A 26,623-nucleotide genomic window follows, 5' to 3' on the forward strand; every position below is an offset into this window, starting at 1 on the left:
GTTAAAATATTTGCAATATGACATGATTCTCTCATGTGATAGAGTGAGGTGATGTTTGTGTGTAATAGCGGTTAGTGAAAACACAGTATTAGTCATAGGAGAGAATAACACTTGACTGTTTTGAATATGAAAACCTTTAGGCTGTGGAAAAAGCCAAACTTTGGCCCACTGTGTTGTTTTCAGAAGTATATGAGACCATACGGGGCAGAGTGACTCACAGTGTAGTGCCCTCTGAACGTCACCTTGAGTGGGACAGGGCACAATATCCAGGAAAGGGATCTAACGACCCACTTCTTTGTCCTTGAAATGCCTTGTCATGGCCACCTGTGACTTGCTCGCGTTGCTCATGCCCCGTTTGACTCAATAAAATTCAGTGTTGAGCTGATCTCATTGCCTTGCGGTGAAACCTTCAGGTGAGTCTAGCAAGCGTTGGTGCTGTCCTCCGAAGCGTTGGACAAACTGTTTCTTGATGGGGATGAATGCGGAGTGAAGTCATACAGCAGCATTGGCTCAAACGAATTTGCCCAAACATGGGATGTTTCTCCCGGGGGTGGCCACACGCGTGGCCAGACGCCCTGTGGCTCTTGGAGCCCATCGCAAGCTGTGATTTCACCTCGGCCGCCACACAAAATGCTGAGCTCTGTTTAGATAGAGGCCCAGCCAAAGGGACGCTCGCATGAATACACTTCTTAGAGAGTATTTTTTTACAGCTGCTGTAGTGTAAAAAACTCCCTTTCCAATAAAGGGAGAAGGCATCCCATTAAAGCAGCAGGCTGAGGGGAGCCCTAAAATGGAAGGGGTTGAAAACTGGGGGAGACTTTCCTTAGAACGTGGCAGCTCCTGGATGGCTCGAGCAGCCGGACAGCCCCACGATGGTCACAGCTTCGCGTGGACGGGGACCCCGCTGAGCCCTGACATGGGACAGCAGGCGGGAACCCGGGTCTGGTGAGGGGCTGCACTGGGAGCGATAGGGGGAAGACAGAGATGCTCTCTGATTTTAAAACTGATCTGATTACCGCAAGGTTATGCTGAGAAGCACAGTGTTTCAGACGGAAAGTGGGGACAAGAGTCCAGGTGTTTTCCCAAGGCCCGCCATGAAGATTTCTTTATGTTCTTATATATCTTATGGCCATCTCTGAGAACAGACAGCTCTCGCGTGTAATCAGGTAAATCAGTAATTAACCCCACCCCCCAGTTAATTGATTGAGCCAGTCACAACCCTAATCAGGCTTCCGAGAAAACAAATTAGAATTTAATAACTAAATAAAAGAAGGGACTTCTTTTAAACAAGCAAAAATAAGACCGTTATACTGAATACAGCCCCTCACTTGAACACCCAGAATTTCGAAAACATGAAATGTGAGCCAAGGGCTGAATTTCGCAGTTTGGGCTCTGATCAATTTAATAATTCAAGGTATCTTTTCCTCTCTTTTTCATCGCTGTCTGGTTCAGGTTTAGTTCACATGCCAGGTCCACTGGTGGGATATGTCACATCAGTCAGCAATCACATTGCTTTCCTTACTGCCTTTTTTTTTTTTTTTTTCTTGAAAAAGAGGAACAAGAAGCGAAATTAGCTAAAGGAATCAGGCACATTCTCAAATGGTAAATACAAGAGGAGCATGAATCATCCTCTTATAGAAATGACGAGAAAGGATGGAAAAGGTAGCGGTTTGGGAGAAGCAAGTTATGTTCTACATGGCTGATTCAGCTCTCTGGACTGAAAATGAATCATCAGAATATTTAAATCATATTACCAGTATTAACACACACAAAACCCCCAAGCTCAGGAAGCCTTTGTTATGAAACAAATTTGATAATGGGTGACAAAAGAACAAACGGACAGCTTCTAAAAACCCTGTACCCGCTCAGCTCTGCTGCATGTCCCAGCCTGCAGAACCCTCGGAGAATTGGAGTTTGCCGCAGTTGCAATGCCCTAGCCACAGCAGAGCACTGCAGAGCCTCACAACCCCAAATCCTTCAGAAACCAAAAGGCAGACTCTCCTTTACCTTCTAGAGCTTTTACACTTCAGCAGTGACATGAAGTTTTTAAAGCAAAGGAATTACCCACTGAAGAGTACGCGTCAAAGTGCTCATTACTCCTGAGTAGCATACCCTTAGCTGGTGATACAGACATCGTGCTGGAGACCCGAGTAGGAGGTTTGACACTGGAAGCAAGACTTCTCTTATCTAATTGTACCTGAGCCCAAGTTACAGCATTAATGAAGCTGTAACACATCGGATTTCAGGCAGACTCTAGGTGGAGATAACAGAAAGGTTAAAGGATGGATTTTAAGTCCCCTTATTTTCCTTCCACCATTCTGTCTCAGCTTATCTCAGCTGGGACAAAAAAGTGACCCACGTATCCAGGGATATTTTCCTTCATATAGGAAAGGCAGTCAGCTCTAGGATATAGCACAGCAGAGGCAGGAAACAAACCAAAAAACTCTTTTACATAATGAGTTGCAAAGGTTTTATAGTGAAGTATCTTGTTCCTATAAAGTACATCTGTATATTCCATACAAGCTTTGTCACATTAAGAACTCCCAATACCAAAAGAAATGTGTCTGTTCAATAGCTGGAATCCTCACAGGGATCAAAATGAGGTAGAAATCCATCTCCAACTAATTTTTTGGTGTGTTTTTTAGTCTAAATATTTTAGCTTCCTTCTCAAGTCTCCAATTTAGTCTTTCAGCCCTAAGGAATGAAAGCTTTCATTCTCCACTAGCAAGCAAGAATCATAATGAAGATTAGCCAAAATCCTGACAAGCTATTTTTAACGAAAGCTTTTTAATAAAAGAATGTATATTCCTGAAGTAAACATGGACAGGAAAGGCAGAAAGGGAGAGTGACAGGCAGGGAGACAAACGCTTCTTTGCAAAGAAGCCTTTGAAACATCTGGAACGTTGCAGCGAAAGGTTATTTACCAGGAACGTCAGCCAGTCCCAGCACAGATGGTTCCCATTAGTGTAAGATCAAGAGACCAGCAAGGCTAAAAATACGTGTTTGCTTTTTTAGAAACTGGACTTTGTTTTCTGTACTTTAAAAATAATAATCATTCTTACGCAATTTCTGTAACTTAGAAATATTTTCTTGGAATATTGTTTGGCATGCTGGTTGGGTTGCAGGCTCTGTGCCATTGCTATTACTCACAACCTTTCCCCCTGAGGACTTTGTGATGTATCTTTTACTTAGAAGGATGGCACATTATGCTGAAACCGATGACTTTTGTTTATAAAGTGTCACTGACAAAATATCTGAATTACTGCTGTGGGTCAGTCTCTTGCCCAGCGTAAATGTGTGCAGCTCCCCTGGATTCCATCAGAGTACTGCACAAAGCCATCAGGGGACTGCGGGGACCACAGAGCCATTTCCCCAGCACCAGACCAGCAGCATGTACCATGCCAAGCAGTGCACCTGGGGAAGGTTGGGAGTGGAGTGCTTGTAGTCTTCCTGGTAAATCTATTTGGGAATAGTGGATTACCGTCAATGGAAAAACGTTGATTTACACCAGGCAGGAGTCTGGCTCAGGGAGAAGGAGAGCAGGCAACTATGTGAACAGATCGTCGCCTCTGTAACTCTAAGTGGAGAAGAGAGGTTCTGATTTCTACTGGCATTGCTTACGAGGCACATGGTCATCTACCCAGAAATACACCAGCCTTGGAGGCATTTGGGACTTAAGAAAAGCAGATCTAGCATTACCCATCATAACACATTTTATGTTGAAAGCCCTGATGGTCAGCCAGCGGTCTCCAGCTTTGTCCAGAGCACAGGGAGAGAAAAATGTCATTCCATAGGGAAAGGTTCAAAGGTTCTCATTGACACCTAGGGTTTTGCAGCTTCAGTTCAGACTTCGAAACCAAGTCTGTCTTCTTCTTGTTAGGGTAAAGGTGGCACCTGTCATCTCTGAACCTAATGCATGGTATGGCGAGAAGCGTGGCTCAGGGGTGGATGGTAGAGGTACCGTGAGCCACAATAATAATGTGAGAAGTACAAGCGGAGAAATGTTGCCTCGACTGCACCTGTTTGAAGGTCCTATGCACGTTCCTCACTGCTGACTTAGCTCTGCTATTGAGGGCATGCAGCTTACTGAAGAAACATGTTCATGGTCTGCAAAGCAAGTGGTGGTGGTCTCCGGGTGGCCTCCAGGTCCACTCCTCGCCCTCCTCTCTCCCCCTCATACCTCTGTGCTGAATGACCCACTAGTATGTGGAATTGAGGTGCCTGAATCTACAGGCAATGGAGGTGGAAAAGCCCAAGCAACACTGCAGTCCCCTAATCTATGAACAGCAGTAATGCATGATTTTGGGTTTGATCACAGTCCCTTCTCTCTGTAGAAGCTCAGAGTGGGCACATCTGGGACAACAGTAGCTGCTATGAGTTTCCTAACTGCTGACTTCCCCCTGGGGTGGAAATGGAAGGAAAATCATTCCAGCCAACCATGTTACTTCTTAAAGAAAACTTCAGTATTTACTGTCACAGAGGGAAACCTCACTGAATTGAGGGGTTTGATTTCCTTCTACACACTTTTCTTTTCTTGTCAATGTATTGCCTTTCCAATGGTAAAATACGTTTCTGCTTTGCTTTCTCAGCATGGGTTTAGCCATGGGAAGAGAAGGGAAGGGAAGGGGAAATGTGATTGTGATCTAATGAACAATTCTTAACTAAAAGATTTGAGCTCTCAGTGGAAATACTGAAGAAAATTGTTCGCATCTTTCCTATGGACCCCAACTGAAAAACAGATTTTGGAAGAATGCATTTGATAAAATGGTTCCCGCTGTCATTGGTCTTCCAGTGGTAACCAATCCTAAGCAGAAAAAAGCAACAGGAATGAGTTCAGCTTACTGGAACTGGCTACTAAAGCCAACATTTTTGGTTGGGAAAGAGAATTCAGGAGGGCGCCTAGGCATGCAGCACCAGCAGAGCTTGATTACCAGCCCTGGCTTGCCGGCTGTACTGTGTCCTGTCCACAACTGGCAGCAGACCCCGGACACCTCGACTGTTTCTGATGGCTCAGAAACTTTCTCCAATAAGCCAGCAACTTTCAGAGTCTGCACACTGTGGGCAGCTCACAAAGCATCACCTGCCAATGGCATTTTTGTCTGAGTTAGAGTATCGTCAGGGACCCAGACAAACACAGGAGCCAATAAAACACAGTCATTGCCCCAAAGACCTTGACATTTAAGCCAGGGTATTTAAGCAAGGTAGTGTGACAATCAGCAAGAAAGCTAATCAGATGATTAGATGAGTGCACTCTGTCAGTTAGTTTTGAATCATTTCCTTTTTTTCATTTGTTTTTTACGGTCAATACTGACAGAAGAAATAATGTTTCAAAGGGGAAATATGTGATCAGTATTTGTCTCATTGAAACTTTAATATGTGGAAGATGATTTGTCAGAGAGGCTAGCTGCTAGGGGAAATGTTGTTCAGATCTGTGTGCTCCTCCTGGACAGGTGATCTACAAAAATGAGTTTGTGGGTCTTTATTAGTCTTTTTTTTCTGAGCAGGATAGTAGAAAAAGCACCTGCCAGTGTCCTTCTGTCAGTGAAGAAACCTAGTTCCAGTAGGCTGCAATGAAAGCAGGGAACTCTCTTGTGTCCCTAAGAAAAACCAGAGGCAGCCTTAGCAGGCAGAGCAGGGGAAATCTGCCACTGCCCATGCTGAACCTCCTGTACAGAGAAAGCATTTGAGCGTGTAGGGATGATTTACGGCACCTCTCAACAGCATCAAATTCACCACAGGAAAAAACAGAAGCAGATGCAAAAAACCTGAAAGTCAGAGCTAGCAGCAGAGTGGTGCAGAATGAGTAAATAACACCCCCCCGAAGTATTCAGTGACAAATTCCAAGTCCTCTCATACACAGAGCTATTTCTTTTTGAACGCAACACTAACCATTTCTTGAAATAACATCAGCCCTCCTCCCTCAGCCCCCATCCAGGGCTATGCACCGTTCAGCAGGACTGTCAGCTTGGCAAGTGGGTGACCTTCTGTGTAATGTATAATTCAAGTATCCAATACACAAATGATGGCAGCAGAGTCAGAGAACATGCAAATTATGTCCCACATCCTGCTGTTAGTCATCCTCTTGGGGGAACTCACCCCTACAAAGCCAGTATCCCAGAACACACTGTATGTTTGCTAATCCTCACTTTCTAAATGTTTCAACAGCAGCAGAAATCTCACAGCTCTTCTCTTGAAAATCACTGTAACCTAAAACTGTGGAGTAAAATACTCGGTTCTTTCCCTAAAAGTAGCAAATGAATTATCCGTATTTCATTTTACTGCTGCATAACAATTAGAGGTATTACTTCAAAATATGTTACACAGAATCTTTCATCAAAGGGGATCAAAGCACTTTGCATATTAATTAAAATCTCAAAATAAGACTCTGTGCTAAGCTTTATTATATGAGATAGTGAGTTTTAGGGATTCGTATGGGTGAGAGGAAATGAGGACACCTTGTGATTTACTGCCTGTGACTTGCTATGTAACCTTGTAGAAGCCCTTCAGATTCTCCGTGCCTCGGTTTCTCTGTCTGTAGGAGAAAGATATATTTAACTTTGTTTTCAAAGGCTGAAAAAAAAATCCTCTGGCAAAAGTGATGCCTGATAGTTTATGTGGCAATTACAGTGCCAGGGTGTTATACGTAGGTAGAGAGAGAGATGAGCTGACAGACGTATCCAGTGGAGTCCTAAAGCTGCTCTGTCTGCCAGGCAATTTCCCACTGCGGGAAAGGGCTATTTAACAAACACATAAAGTATATATGTTTCTTTTCCGAGTTAAGTAAAGGTGGCCCGTCCACCTGTGTCCAATCCAGTAAGGTAGTCCAATTTGGTAGAAATTTTGTCAAGTCCGATTAGTATTTTGTCCAAATTTACGTTGATGTGACACGTCATGAATACGAGTTCCAAATTACTCTCCCGACCTTTCCAGTGCCAAGGTAACAGAGCAGGAGTACCAGGGGTAGTTTTATTAAAGAATTAATAGTACAACAGCAAAGCAATAAATGGTAATACAGCAAGAACAATATAAGATAGAATAATAAATGGTAATACACCAAGAACAACATAAGACAAAACAATAAATGCAGTAAGAACAAGAAATAGTAATACAGCAAAAACGATATAAACCAGAACAGTAGCAAATAATTAAGATCTTACAATAGATCTCGAATGACTCAAAAATATATGTACGATATCAACAGGGGTAAATAAAGCTTTTCTTGACATACATCGCGCAATTTTGTCTTGTCGGGAATTTGAGATTCCTAATGCTTTCAACACTTCATAATTACCAGAACATCATTCACCTCGTGCACCCACAGGGAATCCCTTGAATTTGATATTTTTAGCATTTGTCAGTTCCTGAATTTGACTTTTAAGATGGCAATATTTCTTTACTTTTTCTGCCGCCGCGTCCGCCAGTGATGACAGTTTACTTTCATATCGAATTGTTACATCAATAACTATCGCCTGGTCTCCTTTTACAAATACAAGATCAGGCTTGTAGATCTCCTTAGAAGTGCCACCAGCACTCCTTCCCCCTTCCTCTTTCAAATGCTCCTGAGAGCAGAACAGAGGGCTCTGCCCCAGGCCACCTGAGCAGCACTCATTATCACAGCCCGGAGCATCTCACAGGCTTGGGAACCTGCCACTTTCACTGTGACTTTCTAAGATATCATCCACTGTTTCTATTTAACAGTTCAGTGCAGTCTAAGGATGAGATCGCCAAGGTTTTCAGGGGCTATCAACAGGAATTAGGTAACAAAGCTCCTTTAAAATTTCACTTGAGAGTGATCTACTAATCCAGGCTTCTACCAGCACTGCCCTGCTAGTGCTCTATGTGCTCCAGAAACGTTCTTCCCTTGTAGGAGAGACTGGAGGAGCAAGTCCTGCTCATTCCTTAGTGTAGCTAGGACAAAGCAACTCATGAGGAATGGATCTAGAATCAATCTCTATCATTAATGTCATGGAAAGTCATCCCATTTTACAACACTGATTAACAGTGGCTTATGAAAAAAAGAATCAATACTAAATGTCTTGAACAAAGGTTACTTTCATTTTTACATTATTTAAACAAGTCAAGTAGAATGATAAATGCGCTTATGACTAAACCTGAACAGCTCAATGTCACGAGACCAATGATAAAATTATGAAAATCAGCAACAGAAAATCAGCCCGAGAGTCAGAGAGGATGGGCCAAGCAGCATTTGTTTCTTCGTTATCAAGTATGTGAAGAATAAACCAAAACAAACATACAGTCCAACCTCAGGTGAGTACATGATTAGACTGGAGTGCACAGAAGTATATTCTCATCCCAAATTAGGGCAAATACCAACTTCCGTTTGCTTTTTAGCACGTGAAGAAATATTTTTGAGTGATACCTGAGTGCACTGAGATGTGTTGAATTTTGTTTGCTCTCACACACCAGGGTTATAGGTCCATGTGTTGGGTGGGGGGAGGTCTGTCCTGCTACTGCCTAAAGCCTGTTTATCTTGTTTAATGACTTACTGGAATTAAACCTGGTGTCCCCTGCAACAGCAAAGAAGGTGTTCCTGTAGGCATGCCAGTGCACTGAGGTGCTTTTTGTTCTTCCCTTAGAAACCAGAATGGCCCATATAGCACCTGGGAGGAAAGGGAATGCGGCTAGTCCCATTTTACTGGGGAGAAACGGAGCCAGTGGAAGCTGAACGACTGCAGAGGAGAGCAGCGGTCTGGGGTGAGACCAGCCTTTTTGCAACCAAACCAGTGCTCCCCCGCAGGGCTGCCCTTCCTCTTTTCTACCTGAAGCAGCGTGGCATTGCCAGCAACAAGGCCAACAGAAAAGCCACAAATGTCGCTGTGGCCTTGCTTCAGTTACATTTGACAATTGGCAGAAAGCCACTTCCCCAGACAACGGTTGTGCACAGTTTGGGGCAGGCGCTTTCTGCAGTCTTCGTGAAGAATCCCTTGGTAACGTGCTCTTGCAGAGTCCCAGTCCCTACTGGAAACAAAGGAGATATATTCAGTGACCCCATCTATTACTAGCATGATGTGACAGGGACCTCTCCCCTCTTGTCTCATCCTCATGCAAACAAGGCGCAACATGACGGGCAAAACTAAAAGCCTTCAGGCTTCTGGGTTGCCACTGCCACCACTGTCAGCACTTGACAGAGCTGTTCTGAGATTTGGCTTGCTAATGTCTGAGGAGTTGAGATGAGAACGATTATGGAAATCAGAGACAAAAGTCTGGGACAAATGCTCCTGGATTGCTTCTTATGGTGCATGTTCTCATCTGCAGTCCTTTGTAATTGCAAAAAATGGTGCCTTGCAGATACCTTGAAGAGACTGGAGACAGACATATGCACCTCATCATCAGGAAGTCTGTCTTGATAGTCAGCCAAGATCCAAGGGGAGCATGCATTATTTATTATTATCATCATCGCCGCCACTAACCTAATTTCCCTAGAGATTTGACTCCAGTATAAATGCATGAAGCCATGTCCTGGGGTTGTTACGCCATTTTTGTTAACCATACTGCCATACAAAAGCCCCTCAGTCTTCTCTGGGAACTTTCTGCATAAGGAATGGGTTACACATTAACTAAAGTCCTCTGGACACTGCTCTGTCTTTTTTATTGTAAGCTGCACTTGAAAACCGTATCATAGGAAAGCAAGAAACTGAATGTACTGTGAAATGTCTGTGGAGACTGACTGACTACCTGGCTCCCCGCAGACATCAACTTTATTGGAGAAAAACAGAACAGCAGAAAATCAATAGCAACAAGTAAAAATTGTTTATTGTGCCAACACTGAATTACGAACCCTGAGCTTTTTGCATATTGCATGTGCAGGAACATGATGTCAACACCACTGTGCTGCAACAGGAAGCAAACGATAAGACTTGGTGAACCATCAGCTCTTCCTGAGCACTGGCCCGTCACTATGTTTTTGTTTATGTTATGCTTTATGAAGTAGAGGTTACCAATACAAACAATCTTTTTGGCAACTTCAGCCTTTTCACAAACTGTTTTAAACTATTGCCAATAGATCTTTTATTTCTAAATACTTGCCTAATTTTTAGCAAGAGGCATGTATATAAAAGCTACACCATCTGCGGTTTGTAGTGTACAGTCACAACGTAGAAGTTCCATCCCTTGACTAGATGACAAAGAGAAATAGATCAGAAAATGAAAAATGATGTGCTAGTCATAATGAGTAGGCTTTTCAGAATATATTTCGGGAGAAGTTATTTGTCCTAAAGATTTGTACGCCTTCTTTATAATTGTCAGATGACTATGCAAATATTAGCAGTGACACGACAACAAATGACATTAGCCCACATATGGAAATGGAGCAAAATCTAAATTTACAAAGTCTTCATTTTCATTATTCATCTAAGCCTCATCACAAACACTGGGAAATATCACTGTAAAATCCAGTGAGTTCTTGTTTTTTCTTTTTTTCTGAACTGAAAATCAGGGGGCTGTTTCCTTATTCTGACAGCATACTGAATTTAGCACACACCGTTCATGGTATTCTCTCATCCATGGCAGCTGAACTGAAACGTCTGAGTTTCTGGGGCACTGATGCTTGACAGCACAGAGAGCGATGCCCCATTAGGAGCATGGCGAGATCCTCTGCCCTGCTCACTGAAAGGAAAAGAAGCCGGCACAATGGAGCCACTGATTAAGGAGAACAATCATGGAGGATTTCCTATTATGCCAAGCTTCAGAGGGAAACAGTAAGCAACGTAAAGGAAATGAGTGCATTTGCTCAAAATGAAAAGGTCAGCCAGCCACAAATTTTCAGCTTTGATATACACGTAACATTTTAACTCCCTTTTTTATCACAAATTATAGCTTCCCAAGGTCTTCAGGAAGTTGACAGAGAGATTGTAAGGTTATTGGGTGGTGTGAGAACGGAACTAACTATGATTTACAAACTTGTCATTGCAGCACATCCACTTTTGTGTAATGAAGAACAAAGCAACCACCCTAACACCATCCCTTTTGCATCTTCATCATACAGTTTTAAATAACAGCTCCTGTCAGTATCAGAAAGATTCAGACACCACCTCCCCGCTCCCCCCCCAAATACCCCGCAAAACTAGCTTAACAGAATACAACATGGACAGGCAAAAGCTGGTACTCTCCTGTGAATTGCAGACTATGTTGCAACTCTACACAGATTCTGCCGGATGCTCATTCACACTGACGCCACTTGAAGTTAAATAGCAGTGACTGTAAATACAGCAATATCTTTGATACCAAATATTGTTGCACTGGAAAAAAAAATGTACAGGACTCCTGGGGTCCATTCACAATACTTCTATTGCCTCCCTATCACAACTTAATCTCCCCCAACCTTAATTCTGTTGTTTATAAAATAGAAATAATAGCATCTAGCTTTCTGTCATGGGCCATCATGAGAACTGGTGAATCTTCACTGAGTGTCTGAAAGATCACCAAATTAGTGTTGCCCGAACAAAAGGACTATTTCTACTAATGCAATAGTACCACTGGGATTCATATTTTAGTTATGTCTCAGCCTCCTCAGCTTTCACACAGATCTGAAAAACAACTGTAAACTATTTGTGTTGGGTGAAAACAGATGCTGAACATGTTACAATGCAGGTGTAAAGGGAGTTTTGTGTTGTTTTAGCTAGGGAAGCACACAGCACACAAAGAGTGAAACCATGGCACTACTGAAGTTAATGGGAATAGTCATCGCATGTAATACAAAACAGCTCCTTGTACAGCACCTATTGTATCTCACAGAGCCTCACTGAGACATAACTAAAATACAAAATCAAAAAGAATTCCAAATACTACCTCAGGACTAGACTGGTAGGACAAAATTTCAGTCTGTGGTACTTGAATATATAATGAAAAATCCATTAGTGACTCACTTTTTCTAAGGATAGAAGGCAGCATACCTTATGAGTCAGCTTTCTGCTGAGAAAAAAGTCCTACCTTCAATGGACCAGGAGATATACCATTGAAAAGCGTGTAATTATCATCCATTACAATGTGGGACAGAGTAGAGAACAGGCGATGAAAAGAGCAAAAATATATGAAGGACTTAGCTCATGGAGGAACTCTCAGCATCATAAGGCTGACCTTTAAACTCAGTGAGAAATTAGAGTTGAACCAATTCATCACCTATCTGGGAAGTTTACTGCAGACTTCTCGAAGTCAAAGCACGCATTAACTCTGTAGCTGCAATACTAACAAGAGTTGGGTTAAAATAGGTAGGACTATTCAAGTCAGTGACGTGGAGAGTGGGACTGAGTGCACCATCAGCAAATTTGCCAACGACACCAAGCTGTGTGGTGCGGTCGACATGCTGGAGGGACAGGATGCCATCCAGAGGGACCTTGTCAGGCTTGAGAGGTGGGCCCCTGTGAACCTCCTGAAGTTCAACAAGGCCAAGTGCAAGGTCCCACACACGGGTTGGGGCAATCCCAAGCACAAATACAGGCTGGGTGGAGAATGGATTGAGAGCAGCCCTGTGGAGAAGGACTTGGGGGCATTAGTGGATGAAAAAGTGAATATGAGCCAGCAATGTGCACTCACAGCCCAGAAAGCCAACTGTACCCTGGGCTGCATCAAAAGAAGTGTAACCAGCAGGTCGAGGGAGGGGAGGTGATTCTGCCCCTCTACTCCGCTCTTGTAAGACCCCACTTGGAGCACTGCGTTCAGCTCTGGGGCCCCCAACATAAGAAGGACAGAGACCTGCCTGAGCAGGTCCAGAGGTGGGCCACAAAGATGACCAGAGGGCTGGAGCACCTCTCCTATGAGGACAGGCTGAGAGAGTTGGGGTTGTTCAGCCTGGAGAAAAGGGTCTGGGGAGACCTTATAGGAGCCTTCCAGTACCTGAAGGGGTCTGCAAGAAAGCAGGAGAGGGACTTTTTACAAGGGCATGTAGTGATAGGACAAGGGGTAACAGCTTTAAACTGAAAGAGGGTAGATTTAGATTAGATGTAAGGAAGAAGTTCTGTACTGTGAGGGTGGTGAGGTGCTGGAATAGGTTGCCAGAGAAGTTGTGGATACCCTTTCCCTGGAAGTGTTCAAGGCCAGGTTGGATGGGGCTTTGAGCAACCTGGTCTAGTGGAAGGTGTCCCTGACCATGGCAGGGGGGGTGGAACTAGATGACCTTTAAGGTCCCCTCCAAACCAAACCATTCTATGATTCTATGACTGGTTGCCACAGATAGATGTCTGAATCAATTAGAAAAGGAAAAATTGAGACAAAGGTAAATAAACTAAATGTACTGAGAATTATCAAATTAGGATGACTGTAATGGATGAGAAAAATTTTGTATAGTGCTTCAGTCAGATAATATCTACAGATAAATGAATGCAATCATATGTAAGAAGAAACACGCTAAATACTGAGAAAAAGTGATACGGGCTCTGAAACGATTTGAGGAAAGTTACTTGCATCTGTCTGAACAGAATTACATAGAGTAAATAAAGGGTGTCTCTCTTCTGTGAGCTCTGGGCTAGCAAGGTAGATTTTTCTTTTCATCTCTCATTTCAGCTCCTAAGTCTTTAGTCTAGCAAAACTCCCACTGGAGTCAATTATATCTTCCTTCTGACTTTAAACAACATATCTAATGCAAGACAAATCTTTTCTAGTTTGTAGACTTTTTCATACCTTTTGGATCTCTGCAGTCATCTGCAGTAGTCACACTATGCTATATCTGCTAGCAATATACACACACATGAGTCACAGCACCCTAGAAATAAGACAGCTAAGGAGGCCAACATTTTGGAGGTTGGCTTTCTTCTCTCTCATATTACTTTTACCCTAGATTAATTAATTCCATTGTCTTCAGTAAACTTCAGCAGGATTTTTGTGTGGGTGAGTCAGAGAATTTGGCCCTCTACCTGGAATAATATTATCTGTGGCTTTGGATAGACACAATTCAACTGCACTGCTTTTTCACGCTTCCACTCCTCCTCATTGCTTTTGCCTAGGATATGCTGCCTACATAAGGCCATTAGGAGAGAGCATGCAGAGTTAGGCCACTTAGCAGCAGGACTTTTTCTTGTGCTTTGGATAAGCTAAACGAGTTTATTAGCTACGTCACTGATGACCCATAAATCTTACTAAAACTGATTGACTCCCAGGGAGAGAACGCTTCACTGAAATTCACTACTTCCCCCTTATCTGGGTCCCCCTCAGAATTTACTGTCAGTGGCAAGAGGCTCAATCACTTTCGCAATTGACAGCAAAAGGCAACAGCAAACTTTCTCCAGGCGTTGCTGCTGGGAAGAAATCTTCAGTTCCAGGGGTTTCACATTCAGATTCACTACCTGTTTTGACCTATTGCCCTCTCTGGGGGAACAACATCTATCTTACCCCATTTCCTTGCCCTGCCTCAAAGACAGAGGGGACATGGGAAGGCAACATCACTTACGTGAACTTTACATGGCCTCATTGGTACAACAGGACGCAACAGAAGAGGTTCCTCATTTACATAAAGCTCCAATCATGAGTCATCTCTATCTTCTACAGCTCCAACTTGTCACTCTGACGAGTCTCCGGACGGCAAGTGAACGTACTGTACCATTCGTCAGTCATATGCTCACAAACGTCGGCCTGGTATTTCAGTGCCTGCAGTGGGGAAATAGAAAAATGTAAAATGTGCACATAAAATTTCCCTGCAGTGTGGGAAAGTCGTATGTCTAGCTTTTTGTGCGGTGGAAGACATCTATTCATTAATTGTTAACCCACATTATCACAAGCCAACATCTCAACTTTAAGCCTTTGCTAGCTATAGTTGATGTCCATCAGTCATCCATCAAATCTCTGTCTTCCTGGAGAAAAGTCTTATATATTAATTAACATAATGACTGACATCATTTCCCATGCAGAAAACTAAGGCCAGAGGGTTTCCTGCTCAGAACTGCTTAGAAAATTGGCTGCAGAGCTGAGAAGAGAATTGAGTGATGTTGTCCTGTACAATAAACCAGTGGTTACCCAATCGAGAACATCTTTCTCCATGTCAGCACAAAAGGCCAACACATCTACAACAGCGGGACTAGGTATATGTCTGCTGTAACTCCCCTGAAGATAAGAATGGCTTTCAATCTTTTTAAGCTTTTAAGTTTTAGGCTTAAGGAGTTAATCTCTCTGAATACCCTATGTTCTCTGTGGAATGAGGTTACTGCTCTGAATTGCCTCTGGAGGAAACCTTTCCCTGCACTTAGGCTTGAGAGGGAATTTAGGAAAATTAGTTTCATTAGGCTAATGTTAGCCTTTGCGAATGCCCTTGTAATGAAGTTTTCATCTTCCTGACGCTATTCACACTACTGTCACTAGCAAAAAACATCCACTGATCTGGAAAAAGGGCAGCAGGGAAATTCCATTGAAATAAGTAGAATCGGAAACTTCTCTCTTTTTTTGCATAGGGTTGTTCCCATGATGATTTCAGGGAAGAGAGTGCATGAGTAAGGTGATGAGGAAGGAGCAGGGAAACACCAAATACTTTGAGTGTACACCCTCAAAGACTGGATAAAATTTGAAAATAGTTACCGTAGAATGGAAACATTTAGGAGAGAGAATGGAAGAAAGTGAAACACAAATGATGAGAGACTCATGTTTCAGTGCTGGAAAAATCATGATGAACAGGACAGTCATCTTTGTTTATGTGTTTGTTATACCCATACTATGAAGCCAACCAAAAAGGAAGAGGCTAAATAATGTACCACTGAACCCAACCTAATATGCCAAGGGTTATTACCTTGGGCTCAATGCTGTGATAACCAAAACCTGTATATAGATTTCAGACTCAGAACAGGCCAAAGAATTGCCCTCAACATTATCATATTGGCAACCAATATTGCAGAATGATAAAATACGAATTTCATGAGAACAGACTATGGATGTTTTCTAGGTCTTCTTACTCATAGAATCTCATCAAATGCCTGTAGATTGCACATCAGGCAATCACAATGTGCCCATGTTTCTGACATATTCCCTTTAGTAGCCTCTGACACCAGAGGTGAAAGGGTACAGACATCTTACTTTACACCATATGATGCAGCAGAGCCAAACTACATTAACATTAACATATGGCAGCTAAGATTAATGTTTGGAAGTAGCCCAGTCTCTGAGTCAGACTGATCCTTTCCGTTCATAAACTTTAAAGTGCCAGGAAAAAAGTAAAAAAGTCCAATTAAAATAAACCCCGGCAAACTGCACTGCAGGCTTATCATCACAGCATGAGGAGGGCACTATTTTGCTCTTTCTTCTGTGAGAAGCTTGAGCAAGAAACCATGAAGTGGCCTCATAGGAGACAGGGTGAAAAGAGTTGTCTTTGGCAAGGGTGAAGTCTGGAGACTGCTAGGCCTGGATTCCTCTGAAGGCAGGGGGAGTTTTCTGTAAGTGTTTACCTGTTGCTTTGTTCAAGTCACTTTGGATTAGTGATTTCTTATTATACACACTGTCATTTGAAAGGGAACTTTCACTTGAGCTTTGTTTCTGATAAATCAGCTCCCCAGATACATCTCCTCTTAGCTTGTGCCATAGGCCGAAGCTTCTTATCCTCACCAAAAAGTTCCCGCACAAGTCTGCCTACATATCTGCTCTCATTTCTTCCCAGTTCCCTTAAGCTGGGCATTCACTTCTCAAGCAGTTTCTCTCTTCATTCTTCCGTATCTTTCCACGCTTCTTTGCATGCTCTGTATTTACAGCATTCTCTCTCTCCATCTCCATCTCATATATGCTAGAGCCAGCACTTTGAGATAATCACTGGTTTGGAGTCTCTGGCCAAATGGCAGATTGCTGAAGTCAGCCACAAGGATAGATGCTAGATCGGATCGCAAGTCATGTGAAGTTGACCACCCAAAACTAATCCCACTCCAAATCAGAGGCCAGATACTGAAAAATCATACCCTAACAATGACACTTCAGAAATGCTGAGTCCACAGGCTCCAGGTGAAACCAACACAAGGCCAGAGATAACAACCTCTGGCTTCATTCGTTAGAGGGTTAATAAAACCTCTTTATAAAAGATTTTCTCTAGCCGCACCCTGACTTCTGCAACAGATTCTTTAGCACTGAGAAAGCCTCCCCAATCCACTGACCATCATAGGACTGCCAAGCAACCAAGAGAGAATAATGAAAACAGAAGTGTCATTTGCAGAAGAGGCAGCCTGCTAGCAAATCACAGAAGAAGCAATTAAAAATCCATATCCTCACTATGAAAAAGATGAAAAAAGAGTATGTATCTCTTGTCTGAAATGTCCCATTGGGCTTACTCAGCTCCCTGAATACTACACAGTATCTAGAGGAAACCACTGAGAAAGCTGATAAGGCAGCACAGACGAGCATGCCAAAAGTAAGTCAGTGAAGTGCTATTCACCATCTCACGCACATGGCTGGTTCCAATGGGTCAAACGATGGGTGAGAACCTTCTAAGCTGCAGTAGCATGACTGGCTGCCCACAGAGTGCTGCAGCAGGATTTGGCAAGTCTTCCAACAAAGCTTCCAGCACCTTCTTTGAAACATTCCTCCTTGTCAAGGTTTTGGTTTGATCAACTTGTTTACTGCCTGAGGGTTTTTGTGATGGCCCACTGCTATTGAATCCTCACATAGTCATTCTCTTGAAAAATGCTGGTTTCCATATATTGCTGGCCATGGGATAGCATGCCCTCCTGCTAGACAGAGACCTGAGCACAGCCTGACCTTGCATTTGGATGGCTGAGCTGACTTCCACAGCTCATACCTAGGAAGAAGCCACCCATTCTGAGAAGGTCATTCTTGACGCAGCAAACCAGACACTTAGCATCCCCAGTCCCTGCTGAGTTTTCGCGCTGACTCCCCACTGAGAGCGTGCCAGTGCAAGGTCTCTGGGAGAGATCCAAAATAGCACTCAGGCACCGAAGTGCAACTTATGCAGACTGCTGGCGCCTGTGCTCCTGAGAGCAACCCAGGAAAGCTCTGCCTCCCCTCCTCAGCTACGTCAGATGCTGTAAGTGCCTACAGTTTCTGGTGAAAGCTTCTTTAGGCGCCAAAAGGTCTGGTGCTTTTTGTGCCCAGCAGCCCTGCTACTCTGGGTGGGCTGAATTCTGTCAACTTCTCTAAGTCCATCCAGAAATCAGGTGGGGCGTTTTGGCCAGTAAGGTCTTAAGGACCTAATTTCCTAGGCACGTTGTGACTGAGTAGGACTCGAAGTACACAGCAGAAGGGAACTCTCAGGAGTGCTTATGTGCTTACAGGTATGTAACATTAGTAAGTCACAAATCCCTTCATCAGTATCCCAGTCCCAGTATTGCCACTGTTTCCCAGCTAAAAGCCCAAACCAGGCACCCTATTCCAACAGAAGAAATTTTACGCTCCTGGTTACAGCACGGCTCAGCTTTCAGAAGCTGAGCAGAGCACATTTTCCTCTCTTCCCCTGAACACCCTAAAGTTTCTCACAGCACTCCCTGTTTAAAGGTCCAGAACTGGCTTCCAGGACAGTGCTTTTCAGCGCTTGGTGAGTATTTAAAGTAGAGGGGGTAGCTCATCTGCCAGGCATATTTTCACTGAGACTAATTCAGGTGTCCATGCCAAATGTGTTACTTAAACCCATAAGCAAACACTTTTTGGTCCCGTATCAGAGTTTCACAATGAGATATTCAGATGTTCCCTTCTCTTAAGTATTTCCTACTGGCTGATGTAGGCATCTCGCCACTCAGTGTACTAGCGAAGTGCACTTCAAGTCCTTAGGTTCATAACAATTCTTCTCCAGTCTACAGGGAATTTAGGCATTTAACTCACTACAGAGCATTCCCCTTTGAGAATCAGGTGCTAATACTCAACTCTTCTTTGCTGCTAATCCCAAATCTCTTTGAGATTTGGCCCTCTGTTTTAGTGTTCAAAGTCCTCTATTACAGGACTTTGCTCTAGTTAACTGTTAACTTGCATCTCCCTTTGGCCATGACCTGTCACGTGTTTGCAGTCTCCCGAACTACACTAAACGCTAATCAGACACTAGGGATGCTGTGAAAGCATGAGGTAAGCCTGTGACAGGAGCTGAAACTTCTTTGTGGAGTTCATTTCCACAGTGGAAAAAGAAACCAAGTACAAAAATGTTCCGCTCACTGTGACTTTCCCATAGTCAATTCCTGGTATCCAAAAGTAAAGCAAACAAGCAAACAAAGAGTAATCGTATTAAAAACAGGGTAAATTTTCTAGGGACTTTAAGAGCAGTAGATTTCCCTTAGCATTGCCCAACAACGTGCTTGCCCACTGTCACAGGACAAAGAAGAGGCCACACAGCTACACAGACCCCCTTCTCCATACTCAAATATATACACAGCAGCTGTAGTCAGCCCCGTGATCTAACAAATAAACAGATTATTTCTTCTGCATATTGAGCAGGAGGAAGCAAGGTGGTTGTTACGTCTTCTTAAGAAAAAGCTCAGATACTCAATAAAGAAGGACGTTACATAGTAAGTTGAGCAGATACTAATTTATTCTACTGTCCGTTTAAAGTCCAGTCTTACAGTAATAGATGGACAGCATAACATATGTGATAATGATAAACACATACTACACTGCAACCAGCCTTAAAGCTTGCTTTTTTGTTCCCTGCTACTTGGAAAGTCCTGTCAACATGTAGCTTACTAAAATCCTAAGAGGAAGGGCTGAGCTTTCATTAGTGATTATACTTAGCACAGCACTTGTATTTGAATTCTTCACCTACAGGCGCATCCTGTTCCTTCAGAAAGATTTCCTCACATGCTGTTATTTATATTTTTAAATGCTTTATAACATTTTCTCTTCATTCTCTAAAATGTTTTTTTCCTTTTCCTGAACGGCAGTTGTGTTTAATGCTTCATGCAGTCAGCGACACACCCTGCAGAATACAACACATAATCAAGTAAACACACCCTGCAAAGCAATGCGCTCACTTCAGTCCCCAACCCACCCTGACACAAGTGTTACAAGGGTATCCTGTGAATAAATGCACAAGGGTAGAACATCCTGGTGAGTACCCTGCCACACAACATCCCAAACAAAAAGCTATAGTTCAGCTGGGAGCAGACACACTTCAGCAGCAGAAGGGCCGTACGTGAATAAGCACTGCACCTTCTTTAACAGTCACTGCACATTCCCAATCGATGAACGAAACCTAATTGACCTAAACGATGACTGTATGAACCCAGCTTTACCTTTAGCAAACAATGCTGCTCATGACCCAGTCACAGCCTTTACAATACATTCCCAGTGCAACAGCTGTAGCAAAAGCCAGAGGCTAACATAAAACCCAGCCGTGTGTAAGAAATCACGAACAAAATAAAAGAGGAATACCTGAGTGTTACAGGATGTTATACTATCCAAAACCATGCTGAACAGGTAAGGATCAAGGTTACCCTTTTCTCAGAAAGCGGAAATTTTGAGATTACAAAACAGAGATAATCAAAATTATGAAGGATTAATATAAACTCTATTAACGTGAAGTTAAAACTAAAAGAAAAGCATATCATCTAGAAATTAAGAATATTCAGGAAACCTGGAGACAAAACATTTTACCTGCATGAACAAATTTATGGAATAAACATCCAGGAGGATCATTCAAATAAAGCACTTTTTGGCCACTTTTTTTTTAATAGGAAGGAGGTACCAGTTTTGTTGCTGTGAGCCATTAGTTAGGAATGCAGATAGAGTCATCCATGATCTGATTTATCTCTAAGAAAGTGAACTGGAATGAGGGAAATACTCTTTTTTTTTGCAAGAAGAATTATGAACACAGCATTGGGAATGAAGGGATTTGTTTTCTAATTTTAGAGCTGAAGCTGATCTTATTCTGTAGTCTTAGGTGAGTCAAAATTATCCCTCTGCTTCAGTTTCTTCATTGATACTGAAAAAATTTACTTACTGATTTCAGAGTAGCAGTTTGGCTCAATTAATGTTCCTAATGTAATTTGAAGAGAAACAATAGATAGTTTTAGAGCTACTGTTGTCAGGAAAATGTTAGTTTATTTCTCACGTGAAACAGTTAACTTTTAAATCAGTTGTCACTATCAGTTTACTCATTCCAGTTCTAATGATGTGACAACCACCTCGAATAAACCCGAGCTTTTAGTTCCCATTCTAATACACAACATGATCTAAGCAGCCAGCAGCCGCACCCAGCTGGACTGCAGACAAATTCCTGTTCTTATCTCAGGCTCACTAGAAGCCTTATGTAATTAAACAATATTGTGACGAGGGTCTTATCTCAGGGCATTAACTTCTTCTTCCCTTGGCAAGGATGTTAGTGAGCTGGACCCAACTGGAAAGCTGTCCTGGCACTGCTCTGAGCCCATTACTTTCTTCAGTTTGACCTTTTAGTTGCAAATAAAATCTTCACAATGTGAGCTCTCACTGTGTTGCGTTCTTGGGCCTCGAGCCTGCAAAAGGAACGACTCTTCAAGGCCACCTCAAGATTTGTCTACTGTACAAGTGAAGTGCTTTTGTAACGACTTCGGTGCTCTCTTGGCTCCTGAGATAGTTGATGCCTTTGCACAAGGCAGTTAATAATAGCTAATGATATCGGGGCCTTGCCAGGAGCCTAGACGAGCACATGGTTGTGTAACTCTAACTTGATAGGCACTGTTTTGTTTTGGTTTTTTCTGCTACAGATAGTACCCGCTGGCTATGCCTATCTAATTGGTTTGACCTCATGAGAGATGAGAATTGTCTCATTAATTTCAGTGGGTTGTTCAGTTTTGGAGCACAATGCAAAGTGCAACAGGATTTCGTGGCTGATCAGTTAGCAATCTGCTGAATATGCTTGCACAATGCGGTTGGATAATTTAGATGTCTGAGATAAAAAAAAACAATTAGGTATTTTTATCTATTCCCTGGGGGGTTCTGAGGGTTTCTGCCTTGGTATCTCATCCTCGGGATTCCTCCAGTTTAGTTTTGAATATTCCCAGCATGAATTATTATATCTTCCTTTGAAAGGCTATGGCATTGATTAACAGCTCTGACTCTTTGGTCGTTTTTCTCTGCTTGTTTCAATCTGAATTTCTTTTTTTATGCAGGTATGGGCCTAGTTTCTGGGTGAAAGGAACAAATGGAAAGATCTGGATCTCTTAAGTACAGAGATTATGACAGCAGGAGGAAGAGGAAGAAATCTGCAGAATCAATTAGAAAAGCAGTATATTGCAGACAGCATAATTGATTGCTGTCATTTCCCTTTTTCTCTTGCCCTGCTTTAAGGCTTAAAAGGCAAGAGTAGCGCTATTTTGTTCCTGCACTGGAATCTAACATGCACCGTATGTGAGTGACAGCACTTCTTAATGTAGCAGTGGTCACGCTACCTGCAGCAGAAAGTCCCTGACTGATGCTATTAGCTGGTGACATTATTCAGGGAAGGACCCAGGGTGGTGTATGGAGCCGTGCAGGATTAGCCATGTGCATTGCATTAAACCTGGCAGGGATGCAGTGAGACAAATGCATTCAGGCAAAATGGCAAGAATGGGGAAACGTCTCGCCTAAAGAACGGGGAGTTTTTTCTTATTTTAATTCCTTGGCCTCCAATCAAGCTGCAGAAAGATTTTCAAGAGCAAGTGAAAGAGCCATGCTGTCACCAAAGGAGTTCATCCTCTACCAGGGAGGGCTGCGTGGGGGTGCACATCTCAACGGTGCAGGGGTGCTCCTCCTTCCTTTACGGTCACGTTGAAGCATGAGACTTTTCCCAGTCTGTCACCGTGGCTTGACTCTGTCTCCAGGCAGAGAAAGGACTACGCTGCAGTCACAAACATAAGCTGTTACTACTGCGATGCCGAGAACGCACGAGATGCCCAACAAAACCTGAAACACGGCACCTGCATGAGCCGCCACGCTCCGGCCCGCAGGCCCGAGCAGTCCCGCTGGATCGGCTGACGCTGCCCGTGTCCGCGGGCAGCTCACGAGGGCTGCGGAGGAGCCGGGAGACTCCCGACGCGCCTCGCTAAGGCGGGCAGCGACCGCGGCCAGCCAGCCGCAGAGGGCTGAGCCCGCTCTGCCGGGCAGGATGACCTCTGGGCAGCCCCCGAGGCCAGCAGCCCTGTGGCTGTGGGGCAGCAGGTGCTGCCAGGGCCTGGACAGGTGCCGAGGAGGCCCGCGGGGCACCGACGGGGCCCTTGGGGTGCTGCGGGCACCGAGAGGGTCCGCTGAGGGGGCCGCCGGGGCAAGGGAGCGCTGGCGGGGGCCGTGGGGGGCTGAGGAGACCACCACGGGGTGCTGGCAGAGCACGCCAGGGGGCATCGGGGGGGGGGCCTGCAGAGCTGGGGGGTGAGCCCTCGCGGCTGCGGGGCGCCGAGGGGACCCCGGAGGCCACGGGGAGCTCAGCGGGCCCCGGGGTGCTGCCGAGGCGGCGGGCTGGGCCGCGGCGGGGCAGGCGAGGCCCGCGGGGCGCTGGCGGAGCGGGGCCCGGCCGCAGCCCTCGGTCCCGCCGCTGCCCGTAACCCGGCGGCGGAAGCGGCGGCCGGCTCCAGCCGCCCAATGGGCTGGTGCTGCGCGGCGGCGGGGCCCGTCACTTCCTGGCCCTGCAGCCGGCGGCAGCGAGGCGAGAGCCGGGGCCGGGGGCGGCGGGGCCCGCAGCCTGCCCGGCGGCCCGCCACCAACATGCCCTTTGACTTCAGGAGGTGAGTGCGGCCGGGCTGAACCGCCCACCCCCGCCCGCGGCGCCCGGCCTCGCCCGCCCCCTCGGCGGGGCCGCCCGGCCTCCCCCGGCCCGGCCTCCCCCGGCCTCGCCGCCCCCGGCCGGGGCAGCGCAGCGCTGGGCGGCGGTGGGCGCCCTCCCGCCCGGCAGCCCCCCGCTTGCCTGAGGCCGCCCCGTAACGGCGAGGCGAGGGCCGGGCCTGTGACCGGCTGCGGGCGAGGTGAAGCCCGAGGGGGGAGGGACGGATGGACTGGATGGATGGATTGGATGGAAGAAGTAGGTCTGGGCAGGCGAGGGACGTGGGAAACTGGGAGGCTCTGCCCAGCGAGCGGGTGTTGTTCTGTAACGCTGTTGTGCAAAGCGAAAAGGAGGCGTGTGGAGTTTCGAGCTCCCCGGGCAGGACGGGTGGAGCGGCGGGGCCCCGGGGGCTGAGGCTGCGGGTGTTGCGCAGGCCCCCGCAGCCGGTGTCGGGGTGAAGGCGCTGGGCCCCTTCTCCTCCCACAGGTCCCAGAGCAGCTTTAGGAGGTCACTGGTAACGGTGAGGCTGCGTGCGAGTCAAGGCGCACACCATGGCTCTGATGGCTGGGGAACAACGTCGGCGCCTCCACCTTTGGTTTTGGCGTTTTGAGCAGGTGTGGGTTGTGGGATTTGGCCTTGCTGCGGGGCTCCTGCATCCTGTGGGCCATAGCGGTCAGTTTCAGATACCAAAGCAGAAGCGAAAAAGACCTCTTTGACTCAAACGGAGCTGAAATAGCAACTGTGGATTCATTTTCTTTTTAAGCCCTTCTGGAACCAAAGATCTGTAACTTTCCAAACTCATAGATGCTATGGGGAAGACGCACAGATGAGTTTTCTCATGTAGGTTTTACTAGAGCATTAATATTACAATAAAAAAGAATATGTTTTGGGGAGTTGAGAGATACAGTTGTTGCTTGATGTTTCTCCTCATGAGAAGCCATCATGAACCATACATTTGCACCCCTTTGAGATGACAGGGGGAAGTGGTGATATTGCAGTTTTTTAGTTCTCCCAAACAAAAGTTGTGTATTGTATTTTTGCTGTAATTCTAAATCAGGCCTCTCATTTATACAGGCTAACAGGATCTTGTATGTGATCTGTGGGGCACTATTGAACATGGAGGCAGTTGCTTCTGAATGAAAACTTGCTGAAGCTGGAAACAGCATCTGCTGGATCATGTGGGATCCGGGGCCCAGAGCCTCATTTCTGCTTTTGCGTAAAATTTGATAGAAAAATTCTTCTCAGCTTTGGAGACATTCTGCCAGCTGCAAATCCCATTGCCGTCTATTTTCAGACTTGTACAATACCTGAACAATAAGGGATCCTGGGTTGTGGCTGTCACTTTGTAGTAGCAGATAAAGAAAATGTTATTTCAGATGTCTTTGAAAATGTCATTTTTGTTGGGTCTCAGAATGTGCATGTGGAAACACTGGCTCACCAGGAGTAATCATCTTAAGAAGAAGCACTAGTGCTTCACTTTGGAATGGAACAAAGACATTAAGTAAAGGCTGAGTTGCGGAGTTTGTGTTCATGAGTTGCAAAAACGTAGAGGCATCAGTTCAGATCTGCGTTTTAAAGATTCACAATTGCAAATAACTTCTTTGTCATTCAGATTGGAGGATTAGAAATAGACGCTTCTAAGCACCTGAAATAATGTAAGCTTACTGAAGTTCAGCTTTTCTGCAAAGATGAATGTTTAACAGACTGCCATTGATAGCAAGAAATTTATATTTAAAGGTACAGAGAAACTATTGTCACACGCAACAAACCACTTTCCTGTTTTAGAAGCATGAACAGATTTCAGGACCAAAATTTTTGCAAAGGTTAGAGACTATCTTTTAGCTGTTGTGGTTTTTGTTCATTGTGCAGTCAGTGGAAAAAAATCTGCTGAGGTTGGAAAATTTTACTGTTGTAGGTAAAGCATGATGCATACATTAAAAAAATGTACAGTTACTTCCTGACAGCTATAGAACATACAATACAATGCTCTTAGAGAAATAAGGTTACCACCTGTAGCAAGTTTCTGAATGAAGAGGTGACATTTTTCATCATCTAAAATGCAAGGTTTTTCTTTCAGAGTTTTCAACTGGACGTTCTCTTTGGCAGGTACAGTTTGGCACCCTGTCTTTAGCACACACTTTAAAGTGGTTGTTATGCCTATGTATGATTAGAGGGTTGGATTGTTAAGAAGCTTTTAAAATTGCCCCTACATATTTTCTAGAGTCCAAAATTCAGAGGTTCCAAGTGGAAAGGCCTTGTGCTCTTCTGGAGGCCACAGATTTCACTGGTCTGTGCTGCTAATGCATCTGAAGGAATCACTGCTTGCTAGGGCATTTGGGAAAGCAAGTTCTTTTTTTGTTGTATCCTCCCCTCACTTAGAGCTTTTATTTTTGATATTCTAGAGTGGTAGGACATTGACAGCTAACATCAGTTGTAGAGAGGGCCATAGTAGACCAGCTAGAAGTTTGGGACTCGATCTCTGTTTCCACACAAAATAGGTTCTTGTAGGAGGAATAGGTTGCCACAGTCTCATCTGGAGAAGATAGAGACACAAATGACAAGTAATGAAACAGCCCATGACCAAAAAAGGTCCCTTTTCTTCAACAACTAGAAGTCAAAGAAAGCATTTCTGTCCATGTGTTCCTATCTCCTAGACTTATGGGTTCATATTTGGCCAGACTGAAGAACCCAAAGTGCTTGAACATGTTTCTTGGAAGTTGTCTCCATGGGTGAGAGTCTGAGGCACATTGGTTGGTATCAGATATAGCAGTAGCTTGTTTTGTTACTTATACTTTTTTGTACTGTACTTTTTTTTTCTTTTTCTGTAGGACTTCTGTTATCTTGGCTTATTAATAGTTCCCTTTGTTAATATAAAATGCATTTAATTTATAAATAATATTTGCACAGTAATTTCAAGTGAATAATAATTATTCTGTCCCAAGTATCTTTAGGGTTTTAATAATACTTAGTGCTTACCTAATGCTTTTCATTTTTCAA

General features: G+C 44.4%; 1 protein-coding gene and 1 long non-coding RNA gene across 3 annotated transcripts in view; one reads left to right on the forward strand and one right to left on the reverse strand.

Annotated features, from left to right (window-relative positions):
- Nucleotides 1-950: 950 nt before the first annotated feature.
- On the reverse strand, nucleotides 951-23,184 carry LOC138682273 (uncharacterized). 2 transcript variants are annotated; one of them, XR_011322394.1, is made up of 6 exons: nucleotides 22,791-23,184; nucleotides 22,574-22,711; nucleotides 20,287-20,354; nucleotides 19,679-19,831; nucleotides 14,402-14,598; nucleotides 951-1,543 (listed from the first exon to the last, which is right to left on the reverse strand). It is a non-coding gene; the product is annotated as an uncharacterized lncRNA (long non-coding RNA). The 2 variants fall into 2 exon arrangements; XR_011322393.1 differs by lacking the exons at nucleotides 951-1,543; nucleotides 14,402-14,598 and having other exon boundaries at nucleotides 19,430-19,831.
- A 210-nt stretch (nucleotides 23,185-23,394) lies between these two features.
- Nucleotides 23,395-26,623, forward strand: part of ERGIC1 (endoplasmic reticulum-golgi intermediate compartment 1) — a 60,218-nt gene continuing 56,989 nt past the window's right edge. Inside the window, exon 1 of the mRNA XM_069772308.1 lies at nucleotides 23,395-23,591. Coding sequence (XP_069628409.1) covers nucleotides 23,449-23,591 — 143 coding nt within the window. The 5' untranslated portion in view covers nucleotides 23,395-23,448. The remainder of the gene's footprint in view (nucleotides 23,592-26,623) is intronic.

This window comes from Haliaeetus albicilla, chromosome 27 (genome assembly GCF_947461875.1).
Source record: "Haliaeetus albicilla chromosome 27, bHalAlb1.1, whole genome shotgun sequence".
NCBI lineage: Eukaryota > Metazoa > Chordata > Aves > Accipitriformes > Accipitridae > Haliaeetus > Haliaeetus albicilla.